Source organism: Cupressus sempervirens, chromosome 9 (assembly GCF_028749045.1).
Source record: "Cupressus sempervirens isolate cs-2001-9-10 chromosome 9, ASM2874904v1, whole genome shotgun sequence".
In the NCBI taxonomy this organism is placed as follows: domain Eukaryota; kingdom Viridiplantae; phylum Streptophyta; class Pinopsida; order Cupressales; family Cupressaceae; genus Cupressus; species Cupressus sempervirens.
Window position 1 is genome coordinate 248,264,902 of NC_143126.1, and position 22,723 is coordinate 248,287,624.

Genomic DNA, 22,723 nt, shown 5'->3' on the forward strand with positions numbered 1-22,723 from the left:
GAATTTGACAATGAACAAGTAATTATGGACAGTGACACAATTTTTGTCTCTAGAAATGAATAAGAGGCACTCCCAAACACTGATCCTAAAAATCTTGATGAGGCCTATCCTGTAGTCAATGAAAATATTGTTAATCAGGTTATGGAATAAATAGTTAATGAGGGGTTGGAAGCCTTGGTTCAGGAAGCCCAATGGATGGGAACCAAAAATCCACCACAATAGCCAACATGTGATAACCCTAAAAGAATCTTGGTTGTATGAAAAAAGAATCTAGCCAATGGATCTCAAGAAGATGTGCCTAAAGGAGATGAATCACATGATACTAATTAGATTGACATTAATAGTAAAAGACCAATGCCTCCACCAGATTTCTGTACAACTTTGGAAACATGACTAAGTTTAAATATCAACACTTTTTGATTGAGAAGGCTATGTGCTTGGAGGAGAAAACAAAGATGCTACAAATTATTAATAATCAATAGAGAGAATTTGATGCAGGGGACTCCCCTTAATACCATAAACTCATAATAGAAACAAAGAAACAACAAAAAATGCGAGAACAAATTATGGACTTCTTATTATCCCCACAAATGCAGAATTACAGAATTCTCCATTACAATATGCTAACCCAAATGGGTGCCTTCATTACAGTAATCTACAAGATAGTGCTGCGAAGTATCACCCCGAGCTCTTTTAGACAATGTTTGGGCCTTTCTTAAATAGGCAGTTTTATGCCGCTCGAGAAGGTTCTAGATGCTCAAACTTAATACTTACGGTTGACAGACCCTAACAAAACATATAGAGTCGGCCAAATACATTTTTGGCAATTATTTTGGAAATTTCGGGTAGCCCAACTTCAAAAGGCCATAACTCACAAACTATTGCTCTGATTGGCTATTATAACCACTTTTTGAAAATGCTAGCTCCTGATCTACAAGCTCAAAATGGTGCTAGAACCCTTTCCTTAAGTTTTCAGACCTCATCTAAGCACTCTAAGGCCTCCAACAGTGAGCCTGAAGATTTTTCTACAATTTTTTCCATCAAAAATCCGTAATAACTTCTTCGATACTTAAGCTGGAGTAGTGAGATTTTTATGGTAGGCTTATATCTCTAAAATGAACCTTCTTGTAGAAAATGAGAACATTCTGAGCTCATATGACAAACTTACTAAAAATAGCAAGTTCCCATAAATAATAACCACCCTATCTACTAGCCCTTATTAAAATAGAAAAGACTGAAAATAAAATATTTTGGCTGATGCAAGATTGCCCTTATACCTAGGATGCTCCTGCATCAGACACCCGAGGTAATTTGAGAAGTGATTCCGTCACATCTCAGGTGTTCAGAGGAAAACCAAGATGATTAACCTCCTCCTTTGCTAGCCATGATGAATCCTCAATCGATCTTCCTTTCCATTTGACCAAATATTCCTCATAAGTTATGTTTTTGGTACTTTTTCCAACACGATTGTCTAGTATCTCCTCAATCTCCTTTATACCCATTGGAAAATGTTCCTTCCTCAAATGAATCATGACATCATCTCCAATATGAAATTCCTTATACCTCCTTTTCACATCTGCCTTAGCCTTATATTGTGTATTCATCTTTCTGATGTGCTTCCTCACCTCCTCATGGATGTTCTTCAAATGTTCAACAAAATCTTCTGCTTTAGCACTGCTTATCTCTCCTTTATCCAACTATCTCAATTTAGAAGCATTTCTGGGACTACTTCCATATATAATCTGGAATGGTGATTTACTAGTACTCCTATTGATAGAATTATTATATGCAAATTTTGCTTGTGGTAAAATCATATCCCATCCTTTTGGTTTATCTCCAACCAAGCATCTCAACAAATTTCCCATACTGCAATTCACAGCTTCTATCTATCCATTAGTCTGTGGATGATGTGATGAACTAAACTTCAAATCTATTTTCAACTTCTTCCACAATGTACACCTTAGATACTTAACAAATTTGGTAACTTGATCTAAAACTATACTCTTTGGTAGACCATGTAGTCTCACCACTTCTTTGAAAATCAACTCTGCTACATGAACAACATCACAAGTCTTCTTGCAAGGAATAAAATGTGTCATCTTTGAAAACTTGTAACCACCACAAAAATAGAATCATGTCCACGTTGTGTCCTCGGTAATCCAAGAACAAAATCCATCCTAACATCCTCCCATGGCTACTTTGGTATAGGAAATGGCTGATACAACCCTGTATTCTGCTTCACTCCTTTTGCCTTCTGACATACTCTGCAACTTTGTACAAACTTCATCACATCTTGCTACAATTGTGGCCAGTAGTAATTTTCAGCAACCAAGACTATAATTTTATCTCTGCCAAAATGTCTAGCCAATCCTCCACTATGCTTCTCCTTGATGAGATTCTCTCTCATTGAACTTCTGGGAATGCACAACTGGCTTCCTTTGAACAACATATTATCTTGGATCATGAAATCCAACCACTTTATCCTATCAAGTGTAATAGGTTTTGTACAAGCCTTCCACGCTTCACTGAAATTAGGATCATCTGGATACAATGTATTAAGTTCCTTGAACCCAACCACCTCTATCTGCATTTATGTTAGCAAAAGTTATCTTCTACTAAGAGCATCTGCAACTTTGTTAGACTTCCCACTTCTGTGTTTCAGAATAAATGTATAACTCTACAAAAACTCAACCCACTTTAAATGCCTTTGGTTCAATTTTCCTTGACTATTCACATATTGCAAAGCTTGATGATTAGTATACAAAACAAACTCCTTAGGAAGAAGATAGTGTCCCCACTTCTTCAATGCTTGAACTATAGCATAAAATTCCTGATCATAAACATAATATTTTCTTTTTGCATCATCCAATTTCTCACTGAAATAAGCAACAAGTCTACCTTCTTGTCTCAAAACTACTCCTATTGTAGTACCACTAGCATCACAATCTACTTGAAACACCTTGTTGAAATCAGGAAGTGCTAAAACAAGCTAATGAGCAACTTTTTATTTCAACAGATTGAAACCGTTATCTGCTCCTACAATCCACTTAAACTTTTTCCTATCTCCTCTCATTGTTTGAGTCAAGGTTCCACAAATACTACTAAAACTTCTTATGAACTTTCTATAAAATGTAGCCAGTCCATGAAAAGATCTTACCTCTGTCACACTCCTTGGAGTAGGCCATTCAAGGATAGCCTTCACTTTCTCTAGGTCCATTTTTAGACCTTCTCTTGAGACTAAAAATCCTAAGTACACCAACTCTTTCTTTACAAAACTGCACTTCTTCAAGTTTATCAACAACTTTTCTTCCCTCAACTTTTCAAACACCTTGCGAATATGAATCAAATGCTCCTCTAATGTCTTACTAAAGATCAAAATATCATCTAAGTAAACAATGACAAACTTACCTAGAAACTCCTTTAGTACCTCATTCATGAGCCTCATGAAAGGGTTTACTCCAGCCCTAGTTCAAGTTTTTGAGTTTGTGATCACAAGAGTAGATCACACCAAATAAAGGTTGTTGAATAAGCCACTGAGGACTTCAATTTCCATTCATTTGATACTTAGACAAACTAGTTCCATAACCATGCAAAGTGGCAAGACAATCAAAATGAAGGTTGGCGCATGATCGCAACTGACAAAGACTAACAAAAATTTAACCGTGCGAAGTGGTGATAGAAAGAAGTATGGTGCTTTTGCATCATTGAGAAATTCAAAAACTAACCACAATTGAAGCCAAAAAAATAGCAATAAAGGGGAGTTAGCAATTATGCAACATTAGAGCAGTTAAGACATGACTGCAAAGTAAGCTAGTGAAGGTGCGATTAGAGGTAGAATAGATAGTTTCACATCGTCACCACTACAAAGGGCTAAGTTAGGTTAACCACCACAAAGTAGCATCAAAGGCAGGTCGCAATATCATAAGAGTAAATGAAGTCACTAACATAACTATGGTGAAGTAGTGATAGATCATATCACATCATCAGGACTATCAAGACAAACATCAATGAAACCATAGCAAAGTCACGAACAAAGCTTATCACATGATCACAAGGGCAGGTGGACAGTTAGGGAAAACCATAACAAAGTCATGAACCAAGCTTATCGCATGATCACAAGGGCAAGTGGACAATTAAGGAAAACCACAATGAATTCACAAATAAGGCATATCGCATGATTGCAAGGGCAGGTGGATAGTTAGGGAAAACTACAATGAAGTTGTGCTAAACACTTTTCACAAGGTCACAAGGTTAAGTGCATCGCTAGAAGTAGGCGTGAAGTTGCACCAAACGTTCACAACATCACAACATGAATGCATGCAGTTGGAGAATTAGTTGCAAAATGACAAAACAACCAATAAATAGTTGAGTGCATCATCGCAACATAAAATGAACTCAATGAGAAGGGAGTTGCGACGGGGCAAAAATGATATTTTTGCAACTTCACAACCTAGTAATGACAAAGAGGGAATGGACACGTGGAAAAACAAAATGAACACGTCAGCACCAAGAAGTAATTACAACCAAGGAGTTGCAGAGGTGAAAGGTAGTTGGATGTTTTAGTTCACCGAATCTTGATGATTCACTAGAATGAGTTGAAGCAGAGATATAAGAAGATGAATGTTCTTGGATGGAACCAATTAGAGTTAGGAGGAGTTAGGAGTGATAGTTAGAAAATTCTAGGAGATAGAAGCTATTGAATGTAATGTGATTTTCAAAACTCAATAACGATAGTTTTAGTGTGTGTTAAGTGATTTCAATATGTAATTTATTTTTAACTGGTAGGACTTGATAGAGTAGGATTGTGTTGCTTAGGAGTAGCTCAATAAATGGATTCTTCTTGATCTCTATGTTTAATCAAATGGACTACTAGGGTCAAGAAGAATCTACTGTAAATATGTTCTTTGTTTTTTTGTTTGTGTGTATGGTGAAGCTAGTTGGGAGTTCAAGCAAGGTCTAGGCGAGCATGGTATGTCTCGGTTAGGAACTTGCCATGATTGATCTATATTAGTCATGAGAGGAGAGAGTAGTGTAATTTGATAGTCTTTCAATGGGTAGGAAGTCTTGAGGAGAAGAGAATTAGTTCCCCTAGTGCTAGGGTCAAGTTGTAATCGTAGGAGGCTCAATAGTGAGTCCAAGGAGTCCTAGAAGAGAGTAGGGCTCAGTGTGGAAGGTGACCTCCCTATTAGGTTCGCTTATTCCCACTGGGGTCATTCCTCTTGATTGCTCAAGAGTAGGTCTTCTAAAGGATTCTAGACTCAACAGATTAGATCCACTCTTGAGAGTCAATAACTTTGGTTCACTATGAGAGTGAAGAGAATACTCTCCTATCCTAATTGCTTCCCCCAAACATGCCAAGAAGCTCAATTAATCCTCTTGCTTTCAAAATCCAAAGGTGGGTCAAGGTTTATGATTCACCACATGGGTGAAGAGCATACTTTCCTATCACTAAGGGATCCCAATTACAAGTTTTATGTGCCTAAGAAAGGAAAACAACTAGTAAAATTATCACACACAAAATAAATGAAATACAAGAATATGTTTGGTTTTTATGCTTTTAGGTAGCCCTGCAAACAATCGTTAGTAGCCTTTTTGCATTTGAAGTTTTGACATGCATTCTTTTAATGTTGGTATTCAAGAATTTAGGGAATAGAGCTACAAACACAACTGTTAGTCCAACACAAATTAGTCCTAAAATAATATGAAAATTTTGCAACCAAACCTCTGTCAGACTGTAATAGACCTGAAAAACTCGACAAACAAACAACAAAAAATTAAAAATTGATCAAAACACCCAAACAACAAGTAGTTTTTAGGATGGGTGATATTTTATACTAGAAGAGTATCACATGATACTTTTTAGTATACTCGTATGACACTTTTTTCCCATGCGATATTATTGCCTATAGCCGTGCGATACAACTTACTATGTTGGGGCAATATAGTTCAATATGGGTGTGTGACAGTTTTACTAGAAAAGTATCTCCTAATAGTACTGCCAAATGTTGCATGATACTGAGAAAGTATTGCCCAATATTTATGACTATAAAAAAAGATCAAACAGTGAATGTAAATTGCAAAAAATGCATGTAGATTTGGAGCAAAACCAAAGTGTTCTACTCCACGATGGGCACCAAAAATCTACACTCAGAAAGTGTCACAATCTAAACCCTTATATCCAAGTGATCCCATGAGTTGGAATGCTTGAATTACGGCCTAGAGCTCCCTATCCATGGAGTGCAAAGGTGTGTTTTGACAAATGTAGATAGCTCTCAGCCAAGCCTTTGAGATGTATAACCCTTGCTAGTAAACCATGCAATGGGAGGTTCTTAAGACAAGAGAAAGAATGCAAGTGTCCACTAGAACTCTCAAGTTATGTAATGCAAATATGGACTAAGATAGCATGAGATGCATAGTGCAACTATATTAAGAAAATGAGAGTATTACAAATCCAAGTTAGTTAACTAGATGATCTAGATTATTGCAAAAGAGTCTAAGCTATACTATATGAATCTGAGCTATGAGAGAATTAGGCAAGAAAATAGAAGTTCTGCACAAGCTCTCAAGAAGTTTGACTAATTAACTTGTAATGTATAACAATAATCAAGAGTGTGGATCCTTTGAGAAGGGGAGAGATCTCTCTTTTAAAGGTGCTCAAACGGTGGAGATCAAAATTATGGGATGGATGATCAAGGGTGGGAGTTGACTTTGGCATGATCCATGTGCAAGAGAAAGTCAACCAATGAAGAGGAATTTACTTTTCATGTCAGACAAAATTCCAAAAAGCCATTTCTTTTAATTTCTAAATAGAAAAATGACTTTATGTGTGTACATTGAGTGGGTTAGAAGAATGGGGTCTTTTAATTAATTAAAAGGGGACATGTTCTTTTAATCAAATATGTACTTTAGAACAATATAGTCAAACTATAGGTTATAATCAAAATAATTGATTTTTAACAATTTGGCCTAGGCAAATGATTAATTAATTTAGCCAAAATGCTAAGAAAGGGGGCTGATAGTCTAGATGACCATTTTTGGGTGATTACAATCTTTGTTCTAGTATTGTTGTCTCTATAGATTAGAAATCACAATTAAAAGGGTTTAGAGCATATACTTTGTAGACATCATTTCAAGTAATGTCCTTGGTTAATAATTAAATGAATTCAATAAAACATTTGGATGCTACTTTCGATGCCCAATCCATGAGCATGAAGCTCTAGTTTCCAAACCAATCATTTGACCAATAAATACACACACACATACACACATACATATGCACATACATACATACATACATCCATACATACATGTACATACATACACACATATATATACAATGGTAATATGAATACAAATATTTAATTATATCATCTTATTGATAAACAAGGATACACAATTAAACAACCTATTACAAACATTGAAAATATTAAAATTTTTGTTTTAGTATTGTTGTCTCCATAGATTAGAAGTGACAATTGAAAGGGTTTAGAGCATATACTTTGTAGACATCATTTCAAGTAATGTCCTTGGTTAATAATTAAATGAATTCAATAAAACATTTGGATGCTACTTTGGATGCCCAATCCACGAGAATGAAGCTCTAGTTTCCAAACCAATCATTTGACCAATAAATACATGCACACATACACATGCATACACACATACATATACACATATACATACATACATACATACATATATATCCATACATACATGTACATACATACATACATATATATACAATGGTAATATGAATACAAATATTTAATCATATCATCTTATTGATAAACAAGGATACACAATTAAACAACCTATTACAAACATTGAAAATATATACATAAAAATAAAAGCATCAATTGCTTTCATTTTTTGTTATAATTATACATATATTTTGTTTTGGAATTATATATACATATATAAATATAGATATATGTAGATACATACATACACTTCATATAAATAAAAATACACACAGAGAGACACACTTGCTATATATGCATATACTTCATATACTTTGCTTGCTTGTTGCACACTTAACTGTGCAAGATAAGATCTCTACTTATACTTGGAAAATCAGCAAATCTCTACTCGGTCGGCTTTCATGTCTTCACATGCTTGACATAATATAAAATAATTTATGGAATAACATCCACAAAGTCGGCTCATCATGACTTAGTAATTATTTTGTTACCAAAACAATTCCTTAAGTCGTACAACTCAATTCTTTGGTATGCTTTGTTTTGCTTTGTCAAATACCCGTACTGGTATTTCAATCATTACTTGTGTCATACTATCTGTACACATCTGTGCACTGGCCAACGTCATCATGACACTGTCATAGAGCTTTCCTCAACTGTGTATAAGCTAACTCTCAGTGAGTCGTCTGTATACATCTCATCTGTCTCTGTGCTACTGCAAACTGTTTAACACTTAGACAATCTTCTAACTCTAAATGCATAAATAAAATGCTAAATACATGTTGCCATAAATGACAACTCTTCAAGATATCTATCGGACCATATTGCCAACACCCATCTTGTACTATGATAGGGAGCACACCTAGGGCTCTACCCCAAGACCTTGCAAGGGGTGTTGCCCCTTGACCCATCTAGGGGGCACTCCCCCCCCCCACAATGCTTGTAGTAAAATTTGGGAGGAAATCATGTTGAATAAAGTGAGAAAATATTAACCTCCAAGTCTGATTAGGCTTGACATCACAATAAATTAAAATTATTTTATAAATCTATGAATAATTCCATGTATAAAAGGTGCACTTGGAGGCATATAACCACAACTACTAACACATAGATATAACAATTTTAGATAGTACAAAGAGAAGGCATTCCTTTGGATTTTGAATATAACAATTTTGTAAGGTTAAGTCAAGTTTCCTGTGCTACCTAGTCAGAAGCCAACATTTTTTTTGGCTGATTCAAGGTCATCATGTATGATTGGAGGTGTGTGATGATGGTGTAAATATTTGAGGGCTTGTTGTTGAACTACAATTTATATGGGCCAACCATGATTCAAACTTCAAACCTTCCATTTGTTGTCCAAATAATCTATTAACTGAACTACTAATGCTTTTGTGGCCAATCTATTCTTAATTTAGGCGTGTTTTGTTCTCAACACGATATTAAAACACATTGCAAATGTTTGAGGCTCTTAGGGTGACTATTTTATCACATATTGAGGTATAAATCACATGGACTAACATGAACTCAAATCTAGGACCCTCCATTTATGATAAAAGTGCTCTACCAATTGAGGTATTAACCCTTTGTGGCTAACCTACCATCAATTTAGATGTGACTAATTTTCAACACCCCTTAAACTACATTGTAGGTGTTTAAGGCGTCTCTCCCAATTCTAATTCCACATATTGAACAACTAATATAAACTAGCTAGGACTTCAACCTAACACTTTCTAATTTCTATTAGAGTGAACTCTACTAATTGAACTAATGACCTGCCTTTAATTAGCTTATTATCCATTAAAATATATCTTATTTTAAACATTTACACCACTCCAAAAGCTATATTCAATCAATCTTCCATCCAACTTTGGGGATTTTAGCATGTCTATGGTGCTAGCACCACACTTAAAGCCAATAGAGTGCAAAATGATCTTATGATGGACAAGGGTTTCTACCTCACACATCAAACTACATTTCCATCCTCCTTTAATCTTGAGATTTTGCGCTGATATTTGCACCCATTGTTGAACTATTCTCAACTATTGTCTAAAGAACAATATACATTACCAAAGGTACTAGATCTTATTTAATAATCATCTCTACTTCTTTTATGGTATTAAAAATTCCTTGATATGTAATACTATGCATTTAACCTTCAACAATCTCAACCTCCACTTTACTAAGTGATACATGGCCTATGCATTCCCCTTCAATTCTTCACCTCATGTAATTTCCTTTTTTAGTAATAAAGAATAGCTATCAATAGAAATGTAATACTACTCAATCGAGCAATGCGAATTCCTAATAGGCCACCTCTCCCCAAACCATTAATGAAGTCAAAATTAAGGGCTCGTTTGGTTGTAGAAATAGGAATAAGAAAATTGGAATAGGAAATGTATTCTCTGTTTGGTAGCCCAATTTGATTTTTTTAAATTTAAATTTTATTTTTTTTAATAGATAGATTTTTTTTAAAAACATTTTTTTATTAACATTTTTTTAAAAACATTTTTATTATTATATCTATTTGTTTCAAAAAATGAAATAAATTATATTTCCTATTAACTTCAATAAATTAAAACAAAAAAAATTAATGGAAATATTTTTAAAAATACAAAATGTAACCTTATTCTTATTCCATTTTTGTAAATCTAAACAATAGATTAAAATATTCCCAATCAATTCCAATGAACCAAATAGAATTAGAATTGTCATTTTCTATTCCCATTCCCCAGTCCCCATTTCCATTCCCATTCCATTTTTCTATTATAATTTTCAATTCCTATACCAGCAACCAAACGGCTATTAGACTATTTGTTTTAGGAAATGGAAAGATTTTTAAATGTTATTTTTACTAAGTGTTCAATGTTTAATTCTTGTCTATTTTGTTTTAGGATTTCGAAAGATTTTTAAATATTATTTTTGTGAAGAGTTCAATGTTTAATTCTCGTTTTTTTTCAGTTTAAAGTGATGTATCTATTGATCATAAAAGTAGTAAAAATACATTGTTCAGTTCTCATCTGTTATATGAAAATACTAATGATGCGAGTCGCGACAATGAGAAGTGTTATACATCGAACACAACAATCCTAGTCATAAATTGAAATATATGGCCAGCTCATCACACAACATTAGAAATGTACTTAAGAACCTGGTTGATAAATCTTATCAATAATATCCAACTGTCGTAAATTGATTCAGCACAATTGATAGGACTATAAAATATTCCTTGATTCAATCTTTGAGTCCCAAACTAAGAAACAGAAATGCACACATCTATGGGGCACGCTAACATACATCCCTTCAGAAAAAAAACACAAGAAAACAAAATCACGAAAGATGCTACACAGACACGCGTACACAGGCCACAAGATGAAAGCTGCAGATGAAAATGGCGTCGCTTTCTGGGCTCTCAACAGCTCTGGAACTTACAGTGAAGCTTATAGTGAATCATTTTAATTCAATCTCTGTTTTGCCTGTAGAGCAATGGCTGGAGCAGAAGCAGTTATGACAGTGAGGAGGGTTTGCCTGGTGGGACCGGCCGTGGCAACCTCGAGGCACACTATGTTTCTCTCTAGTCTCGATCTCCTCTTCTTGCCCTTCCACAACATTCAGAGGCTTCTCTTCTACAAGCTCGCTCCTGGAAACGATTACTCTTCAGCAATAGAAACCCTGAAAAAAGGGCTATCCTTAGCTTTGGTGCATTTCTATCCGCTGGCGGGTCGGTTGAAAATTTCTGAATCCGGCAGGCCGGAAGTTGAATGCGGCGATCAAGGAGTGGAATTGAAGGAAGCGTTAATCAATGTGCCCTTCCATGACCTGGAAAAAGATGGGTTTCAGCGAAAGCCCTTTTTCAAAAATCTTGTCCACGAGGCCGAGAATTCTATCAATTCAGGTAATTAGAGTTAAACAACATGTATTTTTATGTCACTTGAAAAACTTCATTGAGTTCTTCTCTATTAAATACATTTGGGTATTTTAGGTTACAGCTTTTGAGGGAGGCGGGATAAGTATCGGAACCACAATTCATCATGTAATGGCGGACGGAAATTCGTTTTGGCATTTCATGACATCGTGGGCACAGTGTAGTCGAGGCATCTCCATTGCTAAATCCCCGGATTACAATAGAACACTTTTGAAACGAGGAAACCCTAATCCTCTGTCCATTTCTTTCAAACCCCATGAGATTGTAAGCAATGGGGTTACTGGGGCCAAGATATTCAAGTTCGTAACTGAGGATTTAGATTCAGACAGGATCGAAACATCTGGTGGCTGGAAAGTGGAAAAGACCAAAGAGTCTCTCCAAAGATGGGGGGGACCCAAAAGGACGATAGAAGTGATAAGCTCAACATTGTGCTTTACAGAGGATATGATTCGGGAGCTTAAGAATCGAAGTGGAGTTTCGAGCTCTTTTGTTGCAGTGGCCGCACAGTTTTGGAGATGCGTAATCAGAGCTCGCGAGGTGCCTCTGGAAGAATCCGTTCATTTCCTAGTGTTGGCTGATTGCAGGGACAGGGTTAAACCTCCCCTGCTTCCAACTTATTTTGGGAATTGCATATCAATGGGTGTTGCGCAGACGACGGCCAACACACTCGTCAATGCCGACATATCCTTCGCTGCCGATGTTCTTCAGCAACTCATCAATTCCTGCACTCAGGAAGCACAGATCGATCATCTGATTGATTGGGCGGAGCTTCCAAACAGAAATTTTGTGAGTTTACTTGAAGAAGCAGGGTGGAAGTATGGAACAAATGTGGCAGGTTCTCCAAGATTTCCCTTGTACGAGATGGATTACGGATGGGGGAAGCCTGCAGACGTGCAGATGGCCAACATTTATGAGATCGGAAGCATGCATTTGTCATGTCCGAAGAATGGAGGAAAAAGCATTCTCGTCTCCACCTACCTCCCTCGACACCAGATGGACTTGTTACAAAGGATTCTTTTCGTCTAGGTTGAAGGATTTTTGTTTTAACATGCCGGAATTTTTGGATAATCCTGTAGATCAACAGGAGCAACCAACCATGATTTTCAAGCTGGGAGGTATCATTGTTATGTTAATCAGTTTCTGGATTAGATTGTGTGGAGATTTTTGTCATCAACGTTTCGAATCACACTACGTGATCCATCATCAGGATGAGAGAGCAAGAGATGTCAAATAAAGAGATGTCACTTACTTTATTTGACATCTCTTGCTCTCTCATCCTGATGATGGATCACGTAGTGTGATTCGAAACGTTGATGACAAAAATCTCCACACAATCTAATCCAGAAACTGATTAACATAACTAAGATGGATTGTGGAAATCTGATCGCATTAAAAGGTATCATTGTTTTCAATGTTTTTTCGATTTGAAGTCATAGAGCTGAATTCTTTGGTTAAGAACCAAAGACTGAGGGATATCCAATCTACTAAATTTGTTGATTATCTCTTTTTGATGTTGGGGGCCTTATCCCAGGGGACCTTGCATTCAGCAAGACTCATTCTTAGTAGGCTCCATGTGAACCATTCAGCTTCACCAAAAGACCAAAGGGCCTTTGATGAGAGGTATCATTTTGAAATATTATGTCCATAGAAAATCATTAGACGCATAATGAACTCATACTGAAATCGTACACAACTGAATGCTACATATAATTGGTATGTTTGACACTACTTCCACTTTGTACTCTGGATTCCTTTTCAAGATTCTAAAAGCATGTGTAAACAAGAACTGCAGAGCGACCATTTCCTACCAATTACTGGTAGAACGGTTTTGTTCAAGTTAGCAAGGCATCCACTCAGCCTCCATATGCTGATCCTGTCCAAGTTTGGCTTGAATTGTCAGTGATGTCTTATAGAAGAATGTTAATATCTCAGATATTATTCAATGTTGGAACTTCGTTGGAATACAAATTGGTCATAATGTTGGCTGTGTAACTGGAATGCAATTAGTAATTATTCCGCTTTAAATTTTTAGTTCTTCCCAAAAAAATTCAGATTCTTTTGAATTTCCAATTCTTTTATATTTTGATTTACTGAGATATTATATAAAAGATTTCTGCTGCCATGCTTGACAGTCAGTCAAATTACACGGGACTATAAACCACAGGAAGAAGAAACAAAGTGTGTACAACTTATATAACACAAAACAATCTTGTGCACAAGTTATAATGTATGTTAAAACAAAATCTGAAACTTCTAAATTTATCACTTTCTTTGTTTATGCTTCACCTGTTAATTTTAGGAGGCGTCACTGTAACGACACAAAAAAATACAATTATTCAAGTTGTAACAATGCATTGGAGTCAACTTAGAGCTAAAACTCCTCTCAATTTAGCACTCTCCTCTTCATGATAATATGAGTTTAACCTGAAACATCAATTGAAAAATATGCTCAGATTAAACCAAAAAAAACTGTAATATCTTACGTTTTATCGAAATATGAGATTTGGGAAGACTTTATTACCACAAAATGTATTTGGATATGGGAGCCCTTGAATACAGGATGACTGTCGAATGATGGAGATTTGAAGGTTCCATTCAATAATTAATTTGAAAAATCAGTTACTAAAGCGTCTACATGTATTACAAGTTGCAACAAATAATCAACGTAATATTAAAATTGGCTGATGGATAGTGACCATGTTGGAGATGTGCTTGTTCTGCTCTGCTTAGGATGGAGTAAAGTTTATTGTTGGTGAAGATCTATTCTCTATATTTTGGAATTTGAGAGAGATTACAGATTGGCCTTCAGTTCAAGATCAATACAAAAGACTCTTCTTTTGGAAAGGCATAGTGGCAAGGATCATATTTCTTGACCATTCCCACTTTACAACCAAATTTTTCAGAGAGAACACTCAAATGAATCTTGCAATTCATAGTCCAGAGAAAATATTGTGCACGGTGACTCAAAATTGTCATAGCTAAATGGTTGTTACTGTTAATGCAAAGCTCTCTTTTGCAATAAGAAATTGCTTTCATTACATTGACAGATCTGCAAATGGAAATAATCGTATTAATATTTTCGGAAAGGCATAATAGCAACGATCATATAATATTGGCTTTTAGAAAATAACTTAATATACTGATTGATTTATAGAGTATCGTAAAACCTCAATGTAGAAACTACCTATGCTCATAATTATATGACAAAATGATTCAAGCAGACGTGCACTTGCAGACCATAAGGTATGGTCTCATAATTAATTGAAGATTTAGAAAATAACAAAACAAATCAACAAAATGCTGTGTAACGAAAAAAAAAAAAAATTGTTATAAGGAACACAATACAAATGTTACAAGGAACAACAAAGTAAACAAGTATCCTAATTAAAATCAATCTAGGATTTCATGTTTTTTCAATATTTGTTGAGAGGAAAGACATTATTTTGTCTAATTTTTTTGAGAGAAATTAACTTCCTCTCTCGATCAAGTTATTATCATACTATTTCAAATTTCTTTTAGACTTTTGTTTCTTCCAAGTCTTGTTTTAATTTCTTTAGAGTTTTATTTAAAAAAAAATTCAAACTCCTCACAAACCTTAGAGATATTAACTTCCTCTCTCAATCAAGTTATTATCACACTCTTTCAAATTTATTTTGGACTTTTGTTTCTTCTAAGTCTTGTTTTAATATCTTCAAGCTTTTATTTTTTTAGGTTCAAGCTCCTCACAAACCTTGAGACAAAGGCATTCATTATGTCACCATTTAACTCAACCATTTTGTTTAAGATTTCATCATACTTCATTTATTTTATTCTAGATAATATTAATATCTCCTTTAGCACATCCCTTGTACTTTTTGATTTCCAATTTCCCCCTTCTCAATAGAGGGATCAAATCAAACAACTTTAAAGAAATTGAATCAAACATTCTTGTAGGGCAACTTCAAGTGGCTCATGTTCCAACTAATTGTCGTAGAATTACTATGAACTAGCTAGACCAATTCAAACAATTCCATGGTTTAGTGGCCAAGGAATAAGATCCAATGAAAGGTTGAGATCCCTTACATTCTACTATCTAGAAAACCTAGGTAGGTGTACCTAAACAATACACTAAGATCTACTACATGGCATACTCATACATTGTGGTAAAAAAAATGATTCTCGATGGAACTTAACCAATGAATTCATGATTCAACCTAGAGTTTTTCTCCAAATATGGTATCAAACTAATGTTGCCTAAACTACTCTTGTCTATACAACAATGTGGGCTCTTTTTTCTCATATTTTTTAGTTATTTGGAGAAATATTAGCATCATTGGATGTGTTTAGGAATGATGTGTATAGGAGGCCCCATTGACAAAATTATATCATGCTCATTGTGAGCCCCATTTATCCTTCCTTCTACAAAAATATAAAATATTTCATCAATTTATTGTTGTCCATTTACCAAAGCCTCATTAGATTGTTTCTATTCATTCACCAAGGTCTTATTAAGTTTCTTTTGTTCTCTTGTGAGCTTCCATAGCAATGTCATCATTTTAGTGCTTCAATTCCTCCATCCTATGTACTAATCGAGATCTTGTATGCACCCAACATTACCTAACAAGCTAGCAAGACCACTAGCTTTGATACCACTGTAATGGGTATGTGCAGGATCATGGTGTGCCAAAAAGTGGCGATGTGAAAAAAAGAGAGTTTGAAGACGCCTAAAAGCGCTTCAAAATCCGCTCTGACTTTTTTTTACCTATCCAGGAATCAAACCAAGAAGGTTAAGCCGAGCCTTATCGGATATCCGATATCATATCGGATATCTGATTTGATATCGGATATCCGATTTTAAATCAAATATCCGACTAATAATTAAAATCATATAATAGTATGATATATTATTTAATATTATTATTATTGATATAAAATAATAATATTATTATTAAATAATATATCATACTATTATATTATAATAATAATATTATTATTTAATATTATTATTATAATAATTATTATACTATAATATAATAATAATATTATTATTATTATATTATAATGGTATAATATTATACTATAATAATAATATTATAATAACATATTATATTATAATAATATAATATTATATTTCATATATTATAATATATAGTAATGTAATATAATATATATATATATAAGATATAATATAATAATAATAAGTAATATCTTATAATATAATATATAATAAAAAAGTATAATATATTATAAATTATAATAATATAATATAATAATAATATTTTATATTATAATATATAGTAAATAAATATAATAAATATAAAATATATTATAAAAATATATAAAATGTAATATATATTATATATTATATGTTATATTATATATATTGTAATGTCATATCGGATATCCGATATAATATCGGATATCCGATACCTGTGCATTGGATTAAACAAAATCACAGACCTGCGACCCTTATTTTTCGCGAATTTGGGCCAGTATTGCCATCGCGGATTGGATATCAGATATCAGGTATGTTTTTTCCCCCCCCTGACTCATTTTTAACCTAAATTTAATAGATTTTAACATGATTTTGTTTGGTTTAGTTGAATCTAGGGTTTTTTTGACAAAAATGGTTAAAATTTAGATTTTTTTTTAATATATATTACGTTTTGCAATTCAATAGGAATGGCTGATCAAAATAATGACATTGAGACAAGGAATAATATTCCTCGCAACCCACCACCAAACGATCCAGTTTCCCCACAAAATCGTCCACCAAATGATCCTCTACCTCCTCAAAACCCTCCTTGAATCAAGGATTTGATAAATGAAAATCTCATTGAGTTGAGAGGTTTGCATAGAACATACAATAATGTACCTGCACTGGCTCCTATGTTATCCACGTTAAACACCATAGTGGATAACATTGAAACCCTTACAAACCAACAAAATGCAGCTCTTCGTTGGCGTGATGAAATGCACCAGATGTTTGATAATGGTTTGGATTATGATGAGGTCGCGGCCCTCAACATAACCAAAGACGATTTGGCAAGCCTTTTTGCTAACCCAAAAATAGGTATACCAGTTGACCCAAAAAAAAACCAAACTATCGATTAAATGGTGCACAAATGATGCCATACGTGCAAATTTTTGGGACCGTTGGTGGATGGTCTTTGATATCCCTCCACATGGCAATTTAGACATACCATTTTATTTCCTTAGAAAATTATATGCAGAATTTGTGTTGAAACTTAAAGTGAACTATTGGAGCATGAAGCCCAACATGGGCTTAGGACTAGGAGCTCCTCAGGATAGACCCTCTTCCTAGTGGAAGAAACTTGGCACTTTTGTCCCCCCCCCCGATATCTCCCCCCCTCCTTGAGTGCAACATCTAGATATTATGGCAAAGGCTAGCTCTCAGACCATCAGAGCCATTCATAGGCTGAGTAGCCTAATGATATCTCAGGCTAGGTCAGTCCTGTCTCCTCGTGTTGATGATGTTGGTGCCAGTTCATCATCGGCTAGCTCATCGCACATTTGTGTGCCTCACACTTGCATTACATGCAAGAATATTTGCCTGGGTCCCATAGGTGATCTTCCTGAGTATCATTTTGTATTAGACAAGGATACACCAGACACACGTGCAGAGGCTACAGACCCTGGTGCGAGAGAGGAGGGGAATGCAGAGGCATGGACTCCTTCGGTGTCGGTACGTGTATACATTTTTTTGTTATGACATATGTAATTTAAAGTTAATTTTTATAATAGAGTAATTTTAATTTTTAAGCCATACTGACTTTTACATGTATGTGATCTTCATTCATGTTTAGTTGATGACCGAGGAGGAGCTCAAACAGATAGATGATGCTACACTCTCAGCCATTTCATTTGGCCTTGAGACATCTATGGTATATTATGTTGTGTTCGCATTTCTTTTTTCTATTTGATATTGTAGCATATATGGTTGCTAATCTTTCTTTTATCTTGCAGATACCACCTACCTCGGGGGGACAAAGTGCGGGGGGTGAGCCAGCATGAATTGACAAAGGAAAGGTAATTAGATGTTTTCTAATTGATTAAATATTGATGCATTCTTGTAAAATGTTTGTGGTAATCTCATTTAATTACATTATTTATTGCATATAGGGTGTGGCTACTGGTGATGAGCCTGTACAGATTCGGCGTCCTAGATCATCAGGGATTTTCATTCGCACAGAGAGCCCCATTGTATGTATAAGTATCATTTATTTTTTATTTTTTTAATTGATGCAGAGGAAAGTATGATTATTGTTCTATACAATTTCTGTGATTTTTTCTGTACCAATAATGATTCATGTCTTGCATATGTTCATTACAACTTAAATAGGCTTATATGCACCTGTCCAACCGACCAAGTTGGTTACAAAGGTTTATTTAATCAAACAAATACCAAATTACTACTTTCCCTCCAAAACTAATATGACCGTTTGAATTTGAAATTCAAATTTCAAACTATAGTTTTTATGTATTCCCTAACTTTCTAAACTATTCCATTGACTCAAAATTGGTCATATGGATTTATTAAATGCAACTAAGTAAATTTCCAGAAAATTGAAGTTTTTATTATTTTTTCTCCAAACCACCGTACACTCTGATCTCCCCCTTTCAACTGAGATCACATATGACATATATAAAGGTCTACATGACCATTGGAACAACCATATAAGCGTTCCCAACCATAAAACAAACTAACAACCACTTTTTGTTAATACTGTTTAGACTCTAAATACCCTATTCTAAGGCCTTTTGGTCCTATGGAGTCACTTGGTTTATAACCACACCAAAATGCTTGTGGGCCTTACATGTGCCTTTATTACAAAACATAGACCAACTTGTAAAATATGGACCAAACCTTTATTCCAACTTCCTAATCTACTTGAATCCTCGCTTTCATGGAGTGGCAAGGTGTCCGGAAATAGAGATACTTGTTCCCCCCTGCCACATAGGTTAGGTGCCCTGCACCACCTTTCCTCTCTCTCATTCTGAACACTAGTCCACCAAGTGAGTGATGTTCCTCTCAGTCTTGATGTTGCTACTTTTACCTTCTTATCTGCCTCTATGTCTTCAAGATCAAAGTAGTTCTCAAGGGCCTCTATCCACCCTAGCACTTCTTCACTATCCATTTTACCCTGGTATATTGGAAAATCAATATGATTCTTCCCACCATTACCTTGTACTGCCTTAATGATTCTCATAAATCTCCTTTCTTCAAGATCATCTGTTGTCTCATGCTCTTGCCTTGCATTACCAACCTCTTCTTCTTCATGGTTCTCTCCATGATTTCTTCCTCTAACCTCTTCTCCTCTAGGTTCTTGCCTTTCCATTTCTAAGGATTCTATCCTTGCAATAAGCTTCAGCCTCTCTCTTCTCATCTGTCTTTCTTCCCTCACTCTAGATGCTTCAAGTTCTCTCCTCTCTCTTTTCTCTTTTGCCAACTCTTCTCTCAATTCTTCAAGTTCTCTAGCCATTTGATATTTAGGAGGCATTTTCACAACAAGTTTTCTTCTTTCCCAAGGGCCAACTCATTGATTCTCTTTCTTTCCTTACCAAGAAATCTCTGGACACCACTTATGTACCTTTCAACTCTGGGACACACAAGGAGGAATTAGACACACCAAGGCTTCAACAAAGGGACCAGCACACTAAGGATTTTCAAGATTATAGGTCTTGGTCACACTCCTAAACACCCAAACTTCAAAACCCTCCTTAAAATGGCTTAAAAACCAGGGCCTGCTTGTTCAAACCCCAAAACTCAATTCTAGAACATTTTGACTTGTCTAATGACAAGATATGATCATGACAACCTACATGAACCTATCAAATGACTCATCTACCATATGAAATCCTAAAATCCAATCTCATGCCCAATTACAACTTTCTTCCACATATGAGTCCAACATTATAACTTTGTATGCTTCCATGAGCCATATTTGGTGCAAGGATTGCCCAATTGACTTCAAGAGATGTTCCATGACCTCTGTAATGCCTTGGATCTTCAATGTTCCCCTGATGAGCATGGGATGCTCTTGCATCACTTATCTTCATAAATAAATTCAAAACTAATTTTTGTGATATTAACAACTACTATTTTGTATCTCATAGGAGACTCCTAGTGCACATGAGGTTTGATAGGACAGTTATGTAGATTTGATGACGCGACCACTCACTCCTGAGGAGGAGCCTACAATAGTAAGTTGTAGTTTGAATTCATGATTAAATATGTTATAAATTTAGCATGCTATGAATTATAATGTTATAGTTTAAATTGTAGATTCATCTGACAAAGGTATTTGAACATATACAACCCACAATCATAGAGGTACCAGCATTACCGAGGGCATACGAGAGGACTCCTGACCGGCACAGGAGGTCGACGAGAGAGGTATTTATTATAAAATTTTGATAGTATTAATCTCCAATACGGAAAAGATCATTATGCATTTGAGTAATTCAATGTTAGATACGTAGAATCATATAAATTTAGTAGTCTAACTTTGGGTTTTCCTTTTTTGTTTATGTAGGAGGCATCTGATCCACCTAGTGCAGCGAAGAGGCTGCATTTTGATCATCCACTAGCACCCTAGGATAGTATAGTTTTCATAGGATGCATCATGAGACATTTTGAGATGGCATATGCCACATTGTATATAGAAACATTGATATTATACACATTCTGATGGCAGGATCAGCCACATTTTGTATATGGATCTATGTATTTTGATATATATATATATATATATATATATATATATATTTGAGTACTTTGTCTATGGATACATGATCTTTGATATATATTTGTGTAAAAAAATTTCTATGGATACATGTATTTTGATATATATTTTTGTCATTTACGTGCACAATGATATACATATTAATTTAGTATCTAGTATTGTTCAATTTATCGTGGATCATGTGTCATGCCCTAAATTTTACTAGTAAAAACACAACAATTTTTTATTTTTTTTGTAGCTTATGAAGTTTCATAATAAATTACATATTGTAAAACAAGGTTATCATTGAATAGGTGTTCAAGACTAATGTGAATAGTGTGAAGGTGTTAACATTTTAGTCATAGCTGGTTTTCAAATAGATTGGATGACAGTCTAGTTCAAGTTAGCATCATGAATCAAACGAGCAAGTTCAAGATACAACACTCATAAATTAGTGAGCTAATTCATATCCTAACAAGCGTCTGATACTAATATTCTATTAGGGTCTGTCGGTTGTATCTTATGGACTAGGTCATGATTCTAGCATGTAAGGGAAGGGGATCAGAATTACTTATTATCCTCATTACCAATGTGCACACATTCATTAATCATTACAATATATATTAATGTGACAATTACTATATTACTATATCCTCATTATCTATCAACATTGCTTCCTCACCAAACTAGCACTCACTATAGTTTTCTAAACACAAAAATTACTATTTCAATACATAAATTAAACTCACTCTAACAAAAGACAATTACTAACTATCTAGCTCATCAACTACTAACTAATCTAGCTACATTGCCATGCTTTTACATTTACTATTTTAATTACTATAATTACTATACTATTACATTTACTTTTTACATTAAATTACATCTAACTATTCACCATAAGCTCACTTTCTCACTATCAATATTATTATTATCAAAGCATGTTAAGATTCAAAGTAGTTTCATAGTACGAATTAGTAAGCACATAAAATGAGGAACTCTTAGTAAGTCTAAGGGCCAATTCAAAGTACTTAACTCAATAATAATTCACGATCTATATTTAAACACATCCTACTACACCATCGTATTGAGTGTGTCAATTTAAATTTGTTAGATGAATTGTTTATGCAAGGATTAGGTGCAAGCATATAAATAAGGTTTGTATATAACATACCTTGTCATTCTGACATATATGTATCAATGTATCAATGTGCTTTATTGACTAGATAAAACTAGATTTGAGTTATTATTTTAATCCACCATCCATCCTTATCCTCGATTCTCCAATCCCATCATCCTGACAACTTACTTCATATTAAAACCCTATTATATGTACATCCAATCAATCTTGGATTTTATTTTATTTTTGAGTTAAATAT

At 34.6% G+C, this 22,723-nt stretch overlaps 1 protein-coding gene, 1 long non-coding RNA gene and 1 pseudogene across 3 annotated transcripts; all 3 read left to right on the forward strand.

Moving 5' to 3' along the window:
- The first annotated feature begins 10,973 nt into the window (after positions 1-10,973).
- On the forward strand, positions 10,974-12,666 carry LOC149538401 (hydroxycinnamoyl CoA quinate transferase-like; annotated as a pseudogene). The gene is made up of 2 exons (XR_016356046.1): positions 10,974-11,589; positions 11,677-12,666. The product of XR_016356046.1 is annotated as a hydroxycinnamoyl CoA quinate transferase-like (transcript).
- Positions 12,667-12,878: 212 nt separating this feature from the next.
- LOC149538402 (uncharacterized) lies at positions 12,879-13,587 on the forward strand. Its single transcript, XR_016356047.1, has 2 exons — positions 12,879-13,015; positions 13,151-13,587. It is a non-coding gene; the product is annotated as an uncharacterized LOC149538402 (long non-coding RNA).
- A 4,137-nt stretch (positions 13,588-17,724) lies between these two features.
- On the forward strand, positions 17,725-18,649 carry LOC149538403 (uncharacterized). Its single transcript, XM_089802814.1, has 3 exons — positions 17,725-18,304; positions 18,426-18,503; positions 18,586-18,649. Exons 1-3 carry the CDS (start codon positions 17,996-17,998, stop codon positions 18,631-18,633), a joined length of 435 nt encoding a protein of 144 aa, XP_089658940.1. The 5' UTR covers positions 17,725-17,995; the 3' UTR covers positions 18,634-18,649.
- Positions 18,650-22,723: the final 4,074 nt, after the last annotated feature.